Source organism: Chiloscyllium plagiosum, unplaced genomic scaffold (assembly GCF_037043375.1).
Source record: "Chiloscyllium plagiosum isolate Xiang-an unplaced genomic scaffold, Cpla_swu_hap1 HiC_scaffold_27, whole genome shotgun sequence".
NCBI classification, from domain to species: Eukaryota; Metazoa; Chordata; class Chondrichthyes; order Orectolobiformes; family Hemiscylliidae; genus Chiloscyllium; species Chiloscyllium plagiosum.
This window is the reverse complement of record NW_028270165.1, coordinates 65664501-65681565: the sequence shown is the minus strand read 5'-3', so window position 1 is coordinate 65681565 and position 17065 is coordinate 65664501. Positions and strand designations below refer to the sequence as shown.

The 17065-nt window shown below is 41.9% G+C and overlaps 2 protein-coding genes across 2 annotated transcripts in view; both read right to left on the bottom strand.

Annotated features, from left to right (window-relative positions):
* Window positions 1-6480, bottom strand: part of LOC148144499 (scavenger receptor cysteine-rich type 1 protein M130-like) — a 41966-nt gene extending 35486 nt beyond the window's left edge. The window contains exon 1 of the mRNA XM_087975356.1: window positions 6393-6480. Coding sequence (XP_087831482.1) covers window positions 6393-6480 — 88 coding nt within the window. The remainder of the gene's footprint in view (window positions 1-6392) is intronic.
* Window positions 6481-14528: 8048 nt separating this feature from the next.
* The window catches only part of LOC148144498 (scavenger receptor cysteine-rich type 1 protein M130-like), a 32279-nt gene continuing 29742 nt past the window's right edge, over window positions 14529-17065 (bottom strand). The window contains exons 13-15 of the mRNA XM_087975355.1: window positions 16372-16485; window positions 15052-15183; window positions 14529-14578 (exon numbers count right to left, since the gene is read on the bottom strand). Of these exons, the coding sequence (XP_087831481.1) occupies window positions 14529-14578; window positions 15052-15183; window positions 16372-16485 (296 nt within the window). The remainder of the gene's footprint in view (window positions 14579-15051; window positions 15184-16371; window positions 16486-17065) is intronic.

Below are 17065 nucleotides of genomic sequence, written 5' to 3'. Positions count from 1 at the left end.
TTCTATGTCTCTTCTGCAAACTTGTTCCCTCGTCTCCATCACTATACCTTCCAATATTTTACTCATCAGGATCATTCGATAGAATTTGTCCAACCCAGGTACGAGAGGAAATAATTGTTTTCTTTTGCTCTTCGTCTGCAAAATCTGCTCAAATTTCAAATCATGTTGATTTCCCTCCTTGGATGGTCAGCTCTTATGGGACGGATAAAGTGCAATACAACAATGTTTTGCAATTATTCAAATTTGCCAAATATCAAATTTCCTCTTGATATGCGAGAGGAAATAATTGTTTACTTTTCCACTTCCTCTGCAAAATCTGCTCAAATTTCAAATCATGTTGATTTCCCTCCTTGGATGGTCAGCTCTTATGGGACCGATACAGGGCAATACAAGTTATTCAAATTATTCAAGTTTGCCAAATATCAAATTTCCTCTCGATATGCCTCATCTTTCAAAATTGCAGGGCCTGACATCATGGCAACTGTGACTGTACATGTAGAGCATAGAACGTAGAATATCGAACATTACAGCGCAATACAGGCCCTTTTGGACCTCAATGTTGCGCCAACTTGTGGAATCAATCCGAAGCCGACCTGTGGAATTAATCTATCCTACAGTAGTCCATTTTCATCCATATGTCTGTCTAATGACCATTAAAATGCCCTTAAAGTTGGTGGGTCTGCTATAGTTACAGGTAGTGCATTCCACGCCACTGCGAATCTCTGAGGAGACTAAGTTATACAAAAATGCAACAAGTTTGTCACTTCATCAGAAAAAGTGAGGACTGTAGATTGTGGAGATCAGAGTCGAACAGTGTGGCGCTGTCTGTTCTATATTCGAGCAAGGGAGAAACAGGGATGTACAGGCTGTCCGGTTAATTGCAATATTCTGAACATGGTAGTGTCCACCATAAACAATGTGATAACAAGCATCAATTTGGGCAGACAAAATTGAAATTATTTATGGAAGAGAAGTCGTGGTTTGAGAACTCCACAATATTTTGATGGGGTAACTGTTATATTGAATATGGGAGAATCTGTCCATGTCGTATCGACGGCTCATTGAACACTTTTGATTAAATCGAGCGCAAGAGGTTGGTGTACAGAACTGAAGCCTGCGCTATCATATGTGACATACGGTCCAGGACAGAGAATTGTCTCACAGAGAAAAAAAGTTGTGCATTTTCAGTGAGAAGGAGGTGATAAACGGAGTGTATGGGCAATCGAAGGTGGGACATTAGCTATTTACAACGCACTTCAACGATTTTGGATGAGGGGATTAAATGTGACTTTGAGAGGTTTGCTGATCAGAACCATACTAACAGGCTTCAAGGCCTTCCGGACAAGTTGAGTCAAAGAGCAAATGCGTGAAAGATGCCGTCTAACTCGGATCAGTGTGAGGTTAACGACATTGGACAGAAAACAGGAGAGAATAGAACACCAGAGAGTAAAATAAATATTTAAAGGTATGTTAGTGATAATGAACAAAGAGAAACGGATGACCCGTTACCCCATTAACTAAAAACAAGGAAACAAGTCCGAGACTGAAAGGTAAGTGCTAATTTGACCTTCTTTGAAAAACGGGTTCAGTCCAAGAACAACGTTTTTTTAAAAAAAACTGCTTCTACAGAACATTGCAGAGACCGTTGAAGTATCATGTGCCGTTTTGATCGCCTTGCATTGCATTGGAATAGTTGCAGTAAAATCCACCAGACTGATTTCTCGCATACCAGATGTGTCCTCTAAGGAAACATTGCATTCATTGTGTCCACAATCATTGGTAAGGATCTCATGGAAACGCAAATAATTCTAACGGCCTTCACATGCAGGATGCAGGTTTGATGTTCATCTGGCTTATGGTATCGAGAAAAATGGGTCATGGTCTTGGGATACAAGTTTGCCATTTCGTAGGGTTGCACAGAGGTTTTGTCACTCAGGGAACTGTGAGTGGAATTCTCGAAAAGATTGGGATGTCATTGGTACATTCAAGAAAAAAAGCATCAGTTACCTACCAGCGTGAAAAACTGTGGAAGTTAAAAAGTAAAGTTAGAACATAGAACGTCGAACAATACAGCGCAGACCAGGCCCTTTGGTCCTCGGTGTTGCGTCAGCCGGTGAACTATTCTCAGTTCGTCCCCCTACACTATCACAAAATCATCCATGTGCTCATCTAAAGATTGTTTAAATCTCCGTAATGTTGCTGAGTTGACGACATTAGCAGGTAGGGCATTCCACGCCTTTACCACCCTCTGTGTAAAGAACCTGCCACTGGCATGTGTCTTAAACCTATCACCCCTCAATTAGTAGTTGATTCTTTCATTGCACTTTGTGACATGTGGAGCAGCAAGAGGGATAATTCAGATCTCCTAGTGTAATCAATTGTGGACGGAAATGCAGATCATGACCTGAACCTCAGACCATTTCCCTGTAACCAACTTCACAGTTCTGTTTAAAATTCTATCACTGGATACGGGCAGCGCTGTCTCTGCCAGCATTTATTACCCATTGCATTTTCCCCCTTGAGAAATTCGTCATGAACTAGGTTCTTGAAACTTTGAACACGAAATGCTGAAGTTAGACTGACAATGGCGTGAGGGAGGTATTTTCCAGGATTTTGACCCAACGACAAGGAAGAAATGTCGACATACATCCAAGTCAGGATAATGAATGGCATAGACGGGAACTTGTTCTGTTCCACATATCTGCCGGCCTTATTCTCTGGGTAGAATTTCTCGTGAGTTTGTAGACTGCTGTCTGAGGAGTCTTGGTGAATTTATTCAATGTCTTTTGAAAATAGTGTACATTGCTGTTACTGAGTGATGGTAGTGGATGTTTGTGGATGTGGTCACAGTCACTTGGCTGCTTTGTTATGGATGCTGTCAAGGTTATTGAGTTTTGTTGGATCTGCACCAAGTCCGGCATTTGTGGAGTTTCCATCACTATGTTTCTCGGTCCACAGACGCAGCGAGACACGCTGAGATTTGCAGCATTTTCGGTGTTTGATGAAGAGCTAAGTTGCCCTGGTGGAACTCAGACTGGGAATCAGTGCGCAGTCTATTGCCATGTGGTACCTGTTTGACAGCATCGTTGATGACCCCTTCAAACACTGACTGAGAGTAAACGGGTTTAGACAATATTTGGCCTGGTTGGATTTGTCCTGAGGTTAACGCAGGAACACATGTGGCCTATTTCCCGCACTACCTTTGGACATGGAAAGTGCAGAGACATTGATATAAAGGTCATCATGTCAAATTATCCTTTTGCAGGTGAACACTCCTTACGGAAGTGTAGATCACAAAATACGTGAAACAAAATTGGATGATTACAGAATACAACATGAAGTTGTGGAAGTGTGTGTGTTATTTTCTCTCCCTGAAAGTCTGTGATCAATGTTGTTACAACAGCATCAGTGCTGTAACTCAGTTGTTTGTAATATACATAAGTGTTTTGAAAGAAACTGTAGGTGCTCTGATCAGTGACGTTCTGACCGTCACACTTATCATCAATACCGATTTAGAATCCACATCACTCCTTTACTACTATAAGGCCTGTCTCTGTCTTATGCTCTGCTTACTCTCCACATCTCTTTCCCTTGAGCATCTCAGATGAACTGCACATAAATCAGCATTATCCAGCCCTCTTCTGTGGACTCAAAACATTAAAATCATATTTGTCCCAAGATTCTGCAGTTCTTCTGTGTTCTTAATTCAGATTGCCAACACCATCAGAAACTTTGATCGTGTTACCATGGTTTGGAATCTGGGTACAGTTTAGCGTTATTAACTACATTCATTCACGTTATCAACAATTTCCATTTTATCCTGTGCTGTTTTGAACTATTCATCTACAAGACAGCGCCTGAGCCATGTCTCACAGATGTGCTGCAGAATTTCGCATCATATATGGGTTGTGTTGCGATACAGGGCAAATTGCCAATCATCTGAAGAAATCTGATCTTTCAGACAGAGGCGAAATGCATGAACACGCATTTTGATATCATAAATGCCGGACATTACCAACGAATTGATTGCATCGAAGAGCCGTAGCATATTTTTACAAACCACGCAGAAGCATATTTTACAGCAGATAATAATTTGGAATTTGGCAAGATTTATGGAAGGTTCAGTGTATGAAAAGGCAGCTTCTCAGTCTGCAGAACCACAGAACCGTCACTGCGCGTCTTGCCTTTCTGTTCAAACAACAGGAAACACCTGGTACCGTGGTAAATTCTGTGCTCTAATGTTGTCGCCTGTTTCTCCTTTAAAATAAAAAATATCGGATGGAAAAAAACAGTAAATTCGGAATTAGAATAGACACTCAACAGAATCTCAATGGGTGCGTCATCATGGAAGAGCACATCTCAGCTCCCGGCTCATGTCAACTGGGAATCTATAAATATGTTAACACCTTAAATCCTGAACGGTCGCACAAAATTTCTGTAATCTAGTTACTGGTAAACATACGTCTAACAGAGTGATTCAGCGTGACAGAAAAGATCAGTTTGAGATCCAATCAGTGCCTACAAACGTGAATTAGGATCCAAGACTGAGGCTACACGTTTGAAGACAGTCTGTCTGTCACAGAATCACTGAGTTGCAATCGCGTTACAGACTGGAATGAGTTTGTTCGGCTAATCGTGTCTGTACTGGCTGTTCAAACACTCATGATTACCGAATGCCAGTATCCTGTCTTAATCGGATAATCTTGCAAATATTTGCTTCCATATTCATCTAATGCTGTGGCAAGTTTCAATCTGCATTCCCCAAGTTTCCAGGTAGTGCCTTCCATATCGTGACGTCCATCTTCGCTGCTTTTTCAGATCTCTAAACTATTGTTGTCACCTGCTTGTCCCATTTGTTTTCGGGAATGCTTTCTCCCAATCGACACTGTCCACATCTCTCAGGCAGGCAGGAGGAGATATGAAGCATGTGCAAGACTTAGAACATAGAACATAGAAGAATACAGCGCAGTACAGGCCCTTGGGCCCTCGATGTTGCGCCGATCCAAGCCCACCTAAACTACACTAACCCACTATCCTCCATATACCTATCCAATGCCCTCTTAAATGCCCATAAAGAGGGAGAGTCCACCACTGTTACTGGCAGGGCATTCCATGGACTAACGACTCGCTGAGTGAAGAACCTACCCCTAACATCAGTCCTATCATTAGAAATCATTACCATAGAGAAATGCAGAAGATATTAAGTTGCACTGAGTCGGAGCAGGGATAAAGCAATGGGAATTAAACAGAGAAAGACGTTGAGCACTGATGTCACAGAATTATATGATCACACCATAGAACATAGAACAGACCTCCAAAGGAGCTGTGCTTTCTGCCCAGTATGCTTGTGTCCACCATGATGCTGTTCTAAACTGATTCCATTTGCATGCATATGGTCTGCTTCTCTCTATCCTCTGCCTGTTCATTCAACTGTCTAAATACCATTGTTGATACCATAACTGTTCATGCTACCTCCCATGGTAACACATTCCAGGTACTACTATCTTTGAGGTTAGAAACCTGCCTCTGACTTTTCCTTCCACCTTTCTGCCTCTCAAAGTAAAATTGTGCCCACCAGTATTGTACATTTCCGCCCTACGGAGACTCTGATTATTCTCTTTGCCTCTCCCTCTCATAATTTTAAATACTTTAGTAATCTCCCCCTCAGCTTCTGATGCTCAAACGGAATAATCCACGTTTGTCCAACATCTCCTTGTGGCTAATACATTCCAATCCACCAAAATTCTGTGAAACATCTTCTGCATGCTCTCCAAAGCTTCCACCTGCTTCCAGTAGTGCAGCCTTCAAAACTGTGCATGAGCCTCCAAATTTTTCTTGGTCGATGCCTGATACATTTGCAGCGCGATTTGCCAACATTTACATTTACTGCCCCGACTGGAGAAGGAAAACATGCTGTATAACTTCTTTACTAACTTATCCACTTGTGTTGCATCTTTCAGGGAGATATGGACGTGAACCCTCTGTCAATCAATGCTATTCAGAGACCGACCATTAACAGTGCAGTTTCCACTTGCATTTAATTTCCAAAAATGCATCACCATCTCTTGCCAGGTAAAACGCTATCCATTGTTTCTCCAACCAAATGTCTAATTGATCCATGACTTGTTGTGACTTTTGACACCCTTCCTTACTGTGCAGAATCAGCCAATTTTTGTGTCGTCTGCAAACTTACTAATGATACCACCTACACTTTCATCCAAATTTTATACATGTGGTTAATCACCTGCAGACAGGGAAAAACACGGTTCTGCAACATCCTGTGTTTTCAATGGTCAATTCAATTTTACACCAAACTTTCCATATCACCATGGATTCCATATCACTTACTTTTCTGAACCAATCTACAACGAGGGATTTATCAAATACTTTACCAAAATCCTTGACCTTCATTGACGTGTTTTCCTCTTGCTTTTGAGCTCCCACGTCCATCAAATTACACGTCTTTGGATCCACCTCCATCTGCTATTTCTCTGCTCAAATTTCCAAATGCTCCATAGCCTGCTGTATGCTTTGACAGACTTCCTCACTACCCACATCTCCGGTAATTTTCATGTTTTCTGGAAATTTACTAACCAGATCAGCTGAATGAATTTTACAAACAATGCAGGTCACAACAAGGATCGTTCTGCAAAGAGATATCTCTCAGACCTCCAGTCAGAAAACAGATATCAAAGTTATACTTTCTGTCTCCTCCAACCAAGCCAATTTTTGATTTATCTTACAAACTCACAACCATGGAACCCATGTGGTTATATCTGCTAGACATACTGGAGATTATTCAATGCTTAAGTAAAGTCTTTGCCGACAACAACATCGACTCACTACCCTCATCAATTATCATCATCAATTGCTCACAAAACTCAGTCAAATTTGCGAGTCACGGCATCCCACGTAAACCCATGGCTACTATCTCTAAATGCCCTTCTTTTAACAAATGTGAGCAAATCCCGTCCATATGAATCTTCTACAAGCAGTTAACTACCATGGATGAAAACACAACTACATGTAATTCCCTGAATTAACAGTTTTGCTCTTTTTAACCAAACGAAACACATTGCCTATTTTCCAGTCTTCTGTGTCCTCTCTTGTGGCTAAAGAGATACAAGAATCTCTGACAAAGCCTCAGCAAATACCCCAGCCACCAAATCCTTCAATATCCTGGTAACATATCTAAACTGATATTTCACATCACGCCAGAAACCTCCTCACTCCTAATCTTGACATGACCCAGAATATCAACATATTCCTCCCTAAACTTGCCATCATCCATCTCATTCTTTCTTTGTGGATACGGATGCGAGATATTCACTAAAGACCTGATTCCCTTCCTCTAGCTTTCGTCATAAAATCCCTCCTTTGTCCTTGAGTCTGTTCACACTGAACTCTTGCACTGAATGCACCAATACATCACCCTGGTCCTACTGGCCAACAACATTTTATGGTCTGTTTTAGCACTGATAATTCATCTGTTCATGTTTTTTATGCTTCCTTCAAACCTCTCAAGGGTCTTGTTTGATTTCAATTTTCTAAGCACGTGCTTCCTTTTCTCATTCTGACTAAACTTTTGATATCTCTTGTCATTTGCAATTTGCGAATCTTGCCGTCCTAACCTTTCTGCATCACAGGAAGACGTTGATGCAGGTGCAGTTTAAAAATTGAAAAGACATTGGACAGTTACATAACTAGGAAAAGTTCAGAGGGGCATGGACCAACTGCAGGCAAATGGGACTGGTCGACTTTGGGAAACTTGATCAGTTTTGACGAGTGGATCAAAAAGTCTGTTACCGTGATGTCCGACTGTATGATTCCACGTGATTCCGAATTCTGATCATTGACCTTTAAATGATTCCCACCTGACAAAATTAGATTTCCCCTGAAAAGAATCCCTAAAACCTAATTTCTCCAGTTATTGCCTGATGACGTTATCATTTGCCTTACCCTGTACTAAAGCATTTACCAGAGGACCTATATGATCATTATCCTACCTACCTTAAACACACTGAACTTTGGTCACTGTTCCCAAACTGTCCTGCACTGAAACATTCATCGGAAACAGACAGAAATTGTTTAAAAAAATACTCAACATGTCTGGCAGAATCTGTGGAGAGCAAGCATAGTTAACGTTTCGGGTTCACTGACCTCCTTCAGAATTGGCTTTGGCTCTGAAGCTATTGATATATCTCCTGGAGAAGGTATGGGGACGGATGAATGAGTGAAAAATGGAGTGAGGTGGGACAATGAGGGATGAAAATAGTTGGATAGACAAAGGATTGGTCAAAGGCTCGTTGGGAATGTTCTCATCACCACCTTGTTCTCTGGAAAGAATCTCTCGCAGGTTTGCTACTATAACCTAGCGAAGCTCAGTGCAAGCTGGAGGAACAACACGTCAGTTTCCTTCTGGGAACTCCGCACCCTTCTGGTCTCAAAAGTGTGTACATGTGTTTTTTTCTGTGTTTGAGAAAGTGCGGGGGTCGAGCCTGCCTTCTTGAACTGCTACAGTCAATGTGCTGTAGGGTCGACCCACAATCACCCTTCGAGAGGGATTTCCAGGATTCTGACCAATTCACACAGAAGAAACAGCCGATATGTTTCTGAGTCGAGATGGTGAGGGGCTCGGAGGGGAACCTGCAGGGATTGGTGTTTCGCCATCTGCTGCTCCTTATCCTTCAAGTCCCCTCCAAGTCGCACGCCTTCCCTTCTCATGGACGTAACTAGGGACAGCATGATAAATGTCGAGACTGTGGTGATGTAAAAGCACAGCAGGTCAGGCAGCATGCTGGGCACAGCCAAAGACACATCAGTTCCAGTGAATGAATTAAAAATTAAACAAATCCATTCCATTTTTTTGAATACACGGCCTGGGTAATTTACACTTCTCCAGTCCTCTGACAACACTCTCGTATCTGAAACGTGTCACATTGACTCCCCCAGTGAGCCACGAAGGTACCAATGAGACTGGGCAGACGTTCGATGTTACTGTGTAGAACGCTGCTGGAATGGAATGGGTTAATGGTACCTGTTTGTTCTCCATCTCCCATTAACATCAGGCTCCACAGTTTATCGCTGTGTACCTGGAGGGCACTCTCCTCCTTTAATACTCAGGGGCTCCTTGCAGCGTGTTACCCTGCCATGTCAGTGGTTGTGCCAACTCCCTCAGTAATGGGGGACGGTCGTCTCGACAGACAGAGGAAGAGATTGGATTCTGAGAGTGACTGATTGTGATCATTACGACAATGGACTGAAGTTTCTACAATGGACTCTACTGGCATTCCCAGAATTGGATATCTCTAACATCTCGAAATCAGGACGTGTTTTGGATAATTCAGGGTGTCTACTACCCCATTCTGGCTGTCGTTGGCATTCCTGGTATGTATCTGGTGAGGACACAGCATCTAGTGAGGCCACTTTTGATGTACCACGCTCAATTCTGCAAGCCCTGCTCAAGGGAGGATGTTATTAAATTGGAAAAGAAAGCAGAAAAGTTTGACAATGCTGTAATCTAAACTGGATGGTTTGTGTTGCCAGGAATGGTTGGATAGGCTGGGACTGATTTCTCCCCGGATTGTAGGTGACTCATGGATGACATTGTAAAGCTTTACAATATCACGATTGACATACATAACGTGAGTATCCAAAGCTTTTCATTCACCAGGGTGAGGGAAACCAAACACACAGGGCATAAGTTTAAGGTGAGAGGGGACAGGATTACAAGGGAACTGAGTGTAGCTTTTTCACATGATTCGTGTTTGGAATGAGCTGCCAGAGAAAGCGGTGGAGGCTTTCTGCATTTCTAATCCAAACAATGTGAATGGGATACCTTTATCCCAACCATTTGGGTAGCCCTGACAGTTCGCTCTGAATCATGATCTACGGGGTCTGATGCCACCTTTCCAAGGCTCCCTTGGATTCAGGATGGTACGCATTTAATTTAAAGTTCTGCATGCAGAATGTAGCCATGACTTCCTTAAATACCGCGGAGCAAAATTGGAGACTTGGTCTGACTGAATCTCCCTAGGTTACCCATATTGGGTAAAGAAAGGTACCAACTCCTCCACCACCCTTTTTGCCTTCACACTCCAGAAATCTGATAGCCACATCCATTACAGTGAGCAACCAATGGTTCCCATTTCTGGTATTACGGAGAGGACAAACACAATCAATCATAACCCACGTGACGTGTTCTTGGGATCCGCGGGAATTGGCAGCAAATGCACTAGTTTGATTACTGCCTGTGGCTCACCCTATTACGCACCTCTGAAATGTATGGCAAAGTGTACACATCCTTATGCAGTCCAGGCCAACAGAAGTGCTTTGGTACCATAGCCTGTGCCTTGATCACACGAGGTGACCTCCTCCTGGTAATTCATTGCTCCCCATAATATTTTCCGAGTTACTCAGGGAGAGAGGAGGAGGGACAGGGCAGACAGGCACACGACAAAGGGAAAGAGTGAGAGACAGTGAGGGATCAGAAGGAGGAGGAGAGGAAGGAATAAAGCGTGGGGGAGAGGGTGTGGAGAACGGGAGACATGTAGAGAGATTAGGAGCAGGGGACAGATGAAGGAAGAACGAGGTGAGAGTGGGACAGGGAGAGGGAGACAGAGAGATGGAGGAGTGAGGAGGAGAGAAGAAGAAGGCAGAGAGAGAAAGAGAGATGAGAAATGTCTCTGTCCCAATTACTCCCTTGTGTTAAAACTGATATAACACCACCCTCTGCTGGACTGCCAACGCCACTGCATAGGAGAAGCTGCAGCGTGAAAGCCATCAAGCGTACCATCAGAGAGAGAGAAAGAGAGCGACCAATTCACAGCAGCATACAGATACAGAAAGACAACCATCTATATTGACGCGCACACCGGTACCCACGACACTGACGCACAAACGCTTCGCACAGATGCAGGTACACAGACATGCACACACTAGTGAGATGACTGCAATTTTACTTCGGGTTCCATCAGAGTGAAAGATGTTTATGTTGAAAAACCTATGAGTTTCTTCTGCAATGACGAATTGATTTATATTTGGGCTGTTTCCTGACATTGTACACCTTAAATCGAAAATTTGCTGGCAACTGTATTCTGGCCCCTCCCTGTGAATTGTTTTTATAAGGAGAAATGATTAACTTTGTGCAATTTGGAGGGGCATGTAAATTGCACTTTGTGCAATTTACAATTCTATGTAATTTATTGTGTCAGATTCTAAGTGACGGAAGAATTTGAAGGGCTCAGGCCAACACTGGGTCTGTTCATCTCCTTCTGCTCATATCACAGCGGAAAGATCGATTGAACAAAAGTTCTACAAGCGCAGGTTTGAAGGTCAGGCAGCATGCAAGAATGATTCCTGAAGAAGGGCTCATGCCCGAAACGTCGATTCTCCTGCTCCTCGGATGCTGCCTGACCTGCTGCGCTTTTCCAGCAACACATTTTCAGCTCTGATCTGCAGCATCTGCAGACCTCACTTTCTCCTTGAAGAATAAAGTATCATTGAAACCTGGGAAATTCACTGGCTTGAATACTTTATCCAAGAAAAAATATCTGCCGCTTATGGACTGGTATTGGTTGGCATTGTCTCACTTGGAATATAAGAGGAGGACGGGGTTAGGGGAGGGGGTAGAGAGAGGAAGCGAGAGAACTTCCAAGCCTTTGACTCTCGCATTTTTTAGTTTATTGTTTCGTTCAAACTTCCCTCCCGGATAAAGTGTATCTCATTGCAGGCAGGTACAGACACACTGGTACAAACACAACAAAATGCAAAGACACACATATGGAAACTCGCATCAACATGGCCATCAGTGTTATATCATTTTGAACAAAAGGGATGACTGAGAGAAAGTGGGGAATGGTTTAACCCTATTTCAACAGATTCAACATCTAAAATAAACAGAGACTCCACTGCAAAGAGACACAGTCACAAATATCGTCTCTGGATGTGTTCTCTTTTTTTTGTATCTCTGTCTCTACTTTTCGGTTCTGTCTTTCTCACCCACCACTCCCTGCTTGTTTACATCTTAAAATATTACCCTACACATTTCTCACTCTCACACATGCCGTGCCTCAATTCATAGCCTTCCGAAGTTTCCTCCTTTCTGCCTGTTCAAAATTAACACCTCGCCTCCACCCCCACCCCGCGACAAAATTATGCTTCCACAACTTTGTCACCTTCGCAACTTTGGCGATCCACACCAAACATGCCCCTCCAAACAGAGCATGCATCACACCCTTTGCAGTGTCCCACACCTGCACGCTGTTCTTTCAGTGGTAGCTTCAACAAAGCCTCCATGTCACTTCGGTGGAGTGGCAGCCAGAACTGTGTGTCATCTTCCAAATGTGGCCGAATTAAAGTTCGACAACACACAACCTGACTGCATAAAAATTATACCACGTATTTTCCGACTAATGCAGGAACCCTTGTCATATGCCTCCTTGCTTACCTTACCCACCTGCGTTGCTACCTTTACAGAAAAGCAGATTGGAAGCCACGATCCTTCTGAATGTTAACTTTCCAAATTCCCTTTCATTTTCTGTGTGCTTCCATCCTGCAATCAGCTTTCCAACGTACTGGCCGAAGCAAAATTATTCTCATATTCAGAGATGCAGTTGCACAAGCACAGCTAATTACAACCACTCTCACTTACTCACTGACACTCACAAACATACAATTGGCACTGACATCAACAAACGGACTCAGAATCCCAAAACAAACTTGCAATCACTGCATTTTTATTGATGAATTTTCTCCTACATTTTGCACATCACTTTCAGAAATATTCCCAGTTCAGGGACAGAACATTTCATTCAATAAACAGCAAAACAGCACTTCATAGAATTCTTTGGCTTGACAAGTTTAAAAGCCTCCTTCATTCGGTATGAGAAAGCAAAGCAATTCCACATGGAATTTCCTCAATACCTCATTGACAGGCCACAGGACCATCGTCCACTATTGTGACTTCAAAAATTCACACTGAGAAATGAATTATGTAATATATGCACACATAAAAAATAACTTCGATGCACTCTGTTTATACCCACTTTTAACTCATTAAAACACACAACATGCAATTTTTCAGTTATATTTCAAATGTATATATATGCAAATATATATATTTCAATGCCAAAGTACATGCTGCTGAATTACAACCAGTTGCAGCTCATAGTGAGAAAAATATTTTTGAGATTTAAAACGATAGTCGGCGACTTCTCGCAATATTGGGACGTCCCATGTTGAAAACGCTTCTAAAATCTACCTGAAATGATAAAGAAAATAATTTGAGTCCACGCGTTCAAGTCGCCTCTGGCTCGATTCACAGCACATGAATCTACCAATCCCTATCTGAAACTCTCACTCCATGCAGTAGGGACAAGACTAATTCTGCCTCAGCAAGGTCAGACTGATGACGGGCCATATTTGGAAGTCACATTGACATGTTTATCTATCTGTGTGTTTAGCTGATGCAAACGACAGCCTGGAAATTACTCTGAAGATTAGAGAGATATGTGCAGCAAGTGATCACTGGGCCAATATTTATTCTACAATCAACAAGCTCACTCAAAATATTATATAATGATCATCGCCTCTGGTTTGTGCGAATATTGGCTGGGCAATATCCTAAATGATAGTAGTTATGAAATGTTCAAAAGTATATCATTGGCCATGCACGATTTTGCAGGTGAGATGTTGATTGAAATTGCAAGATAAACAAATATCTATGGTTTCTTTCGCACTCCTAAAACAATTTAATAGATCTCTGTGAAACAATAAAAGTTGCTTTCTTCATTAATTTAAACAATCCTCACGAAAGTATTCAATGTTTAACTCAAAAATAAATGTCAAGTTTTCCATGATGATTTTCAACATTACATAGTGCTCAAGATATTTCAAAATTTTGCAGAAAGCCAAGGCATCCCATTCTTTCCTCTGCATCAGAAACATTGGAACTCAGAGGGAAACGTCGCAATTATGGGCTTGATGCGAACGTTGTAAAAGTTTGGATCGCACATCCAGTGCATGTCAACAGTGAAGGCGCCACCGATATGCGAGTTATCAGGGGAAGTCAGATGTATTTTCTGATTGCACAACAGAGGTAACATGGCAACGGCTGTATCATAGTTCTATCGAATCATGCAGTGCAGGGAAGCTCATTTGGCCATTCATAATCAGAAACAAACAACGGGAATTGCTAGAAAAACCCAGCATGTCTGGACACATGTTTGGAAGACATCAAAGTTAAAGTTACAGGCCCGGTGACCATTCTTCAAAGAAACATAGGACCTTGGTTGTTAGTGTGGTGACTGTTACATGTTACAGGATAGTACTCACAACAGTAATTAAACAACTCTCTGTGAAAAAGGAGAGAAAGTGAAGAATAATGGAAGCGGATAACTGGGAACACAAGGAACATTGGAGCAGTTTTTCTTTTCCAAAATGCCATTCGAAAACACTAAAATGGTTAAGCAGCTGATCAGATAGTCTGGGTTTCAAAGGCAACCGTGAGTTATTGGCATTTTTAATGTTCAGCTTAAGGAGACGTATTCTTCTTCGGGAATGGGTGTGAATGCAGTTCCTGAAAACAACCACATCAAACACACGTCTCTTTGCACATTACAAGTAAAGGTCCTAGGCTCTGTATTCCCTGTGAGCTACAAGAACTAAACCATTCAAACTGTTGAGCACGTAAAACCCTATCTTTCATATTCTCCATACAGCCAGTTGATGACGCATTGAAACAGCAATTTTGTAGATATGTAATTACAAAATTCGGTGAACATCAGCTATTCGAAGAACTGACAAAACGCAGTGTATGATGAATACCATCAAATTCATTTTTAAAGACGGTTCTTCATGCTATTGAAATAAAAATCGTTCTCCAATAATACATTGCTTTCTCAGTGACAAGCTGTGGAAGTGAGGCACAGGTTTGGACGTTGTTCTAGGATTTTCAGTAAATATAATATTATCATGGAATGGAAAGGAATTATCGCAGTGTGAATGCACAGAAAGGTGGTTAAAGATGTGAGTATCTGTTATTCAACTCACCGAGTGAACAAAGACCACTGTCATCATCTGTAATTGTGAGGGGTTCATCGGGATCACTGTCCAATTGTAACTTTCCATCATGACAGTCTGCATCTTCAGTCTCAACATCGTCATACTCACCACGAATTCGACCTGGAGACAAAGATGAGCATCACTGATACAAATTGAAATACACAACAACGATAACTAGAAAACGAGACGAATGCCTCAGATAAGGCAAGTGCGGGAAACTGAGACCAGAAGAGTTCGGTCATAATTCTGAAGTTACGGAATGAGCAGAGTTGGTGCAAATTGGGATTGTTTTCTGTGGAAATGAGAAGGTGAAAGGTTATCTGATTGAATTATTCAAGATAATAACCCGGATAAGACAGGGAACATAAAGTAAACTACTTCAACTGATTAGACTATTTTAGCTCGAGGTGTTATACACAGAATTAATGCCAGACCGTTCAGGGAAGATGTCAAGAAAGGATAAAGTTGTACAGGGTTTGGAAATATATTTCCCAAAAATTAGCTGATGTCTGATCAATTCTTAATTTTAAATGTGGCCGAGATTATTGTTGATCAAAGGTATTTATGGACATGCTTCAAAGGCAGGGAGCTGGATTTAGGCCACACCATAGTTTGGAATTATCTCATTGAAAGGAGGAAGAGTTACGAAGGGCTGAGAGACCTACCGCAGTATCTGTCTTGCAATTAATTGACTTGGAGCTGAGCATGCAGAGTTGCTGGCATGCCTGCGATGAGTCATGAAATGATGACGACAGTAGTTGGGGAAGACAGGAGGAACATTTCTTATTGATGGAGAGATCAAAGATCAGGGATCATACATTTCAGAGAAGTGATGGGAGAAGTAAACAGGAAATCTTCGACTCTCTGCCAGGAAGGGTGATAGAGGCAAAACACGCTCAAAAAAGTATTCAGTGATGCACTTGCAATGTCAAGACATACAAGGCTGTGGGCCAAGGTGTGCTGGAAAAATGCGATTAGAATGATAACCTGGTTGTTTTTGGAATGTTCAGCTTAAGGAGACGTATTCTTCTTCGTGAATGGGTGTGAGTGCAGTTCCTGAAAGCAACGACATCGAACGCACATCTCTTTGCACATTACAAGTAGAGGTCATAGGCTCTATAATCTCTGTGAGAAACAAGACAGCCGGACAGACCATGCCCATGATCATGTGGTATCAAAACAGCGATTTTCTCTTTAACCAACATTCCAGTGGTCACACTACCATGTGAGGGTTGCCATCGTTAAGTTTAGAACAGCATAGAGGGTGTAGGACGAAAATTAATTGACAGAAAGTGATGCTATACACACCTGGAATACTGTTGGATTTCACCTCAAGATTTTCAGATCCGGGATTATTGTCAGTCAAGTTGTGGCTGGTGTAGTATTCAATGCGATTGAGTGAGTCAATGGAAGCATAAATTACTAAAAATAAAAATGGAGAGTTATTTTCAAACACGAATTCCAAGAGAAGCCATGACCAATAAGATTGAGAATGAGGCAAATATTCTTCAACCAGAGGCTTGCGAATCTATGGAACACAGATGGCTATTGAGGCCAATCAGTGTGTATTTAAAACAGAAATACAAAGGTTATTGATTAATAAGGGGATAAAAACATCCAAGGAGAAGACAAATCAAAGTGGTTGAGAATCACATCAGCCCTTATTGAATGGCAGAATAGACTCGATGAGCCAAATGATCTAATCCTGATCCTGTATGTCGTAGACTTATGGACTGTAGTTGAAGGTTATATGTTATAAATTGTAGGGTGACAACAGAAAGTATTGTTCTTTAATCGTGCCTGTAGAAATATCTGGAATAATGTCAAGTGAACCCACTGCGGGAAGGAATATGATATAAGATCGAAGAGCAGGAGTACTCCATCTGACCGTTCCAGCCAGCTCCGCCGTTCAATAAGATCATAGCTGATCTTTTCGTGGTTTCAATTCGACTTACTCACGATTTTAACGTTCAAAACATTATTCACCCCAGTTCTAAAAACA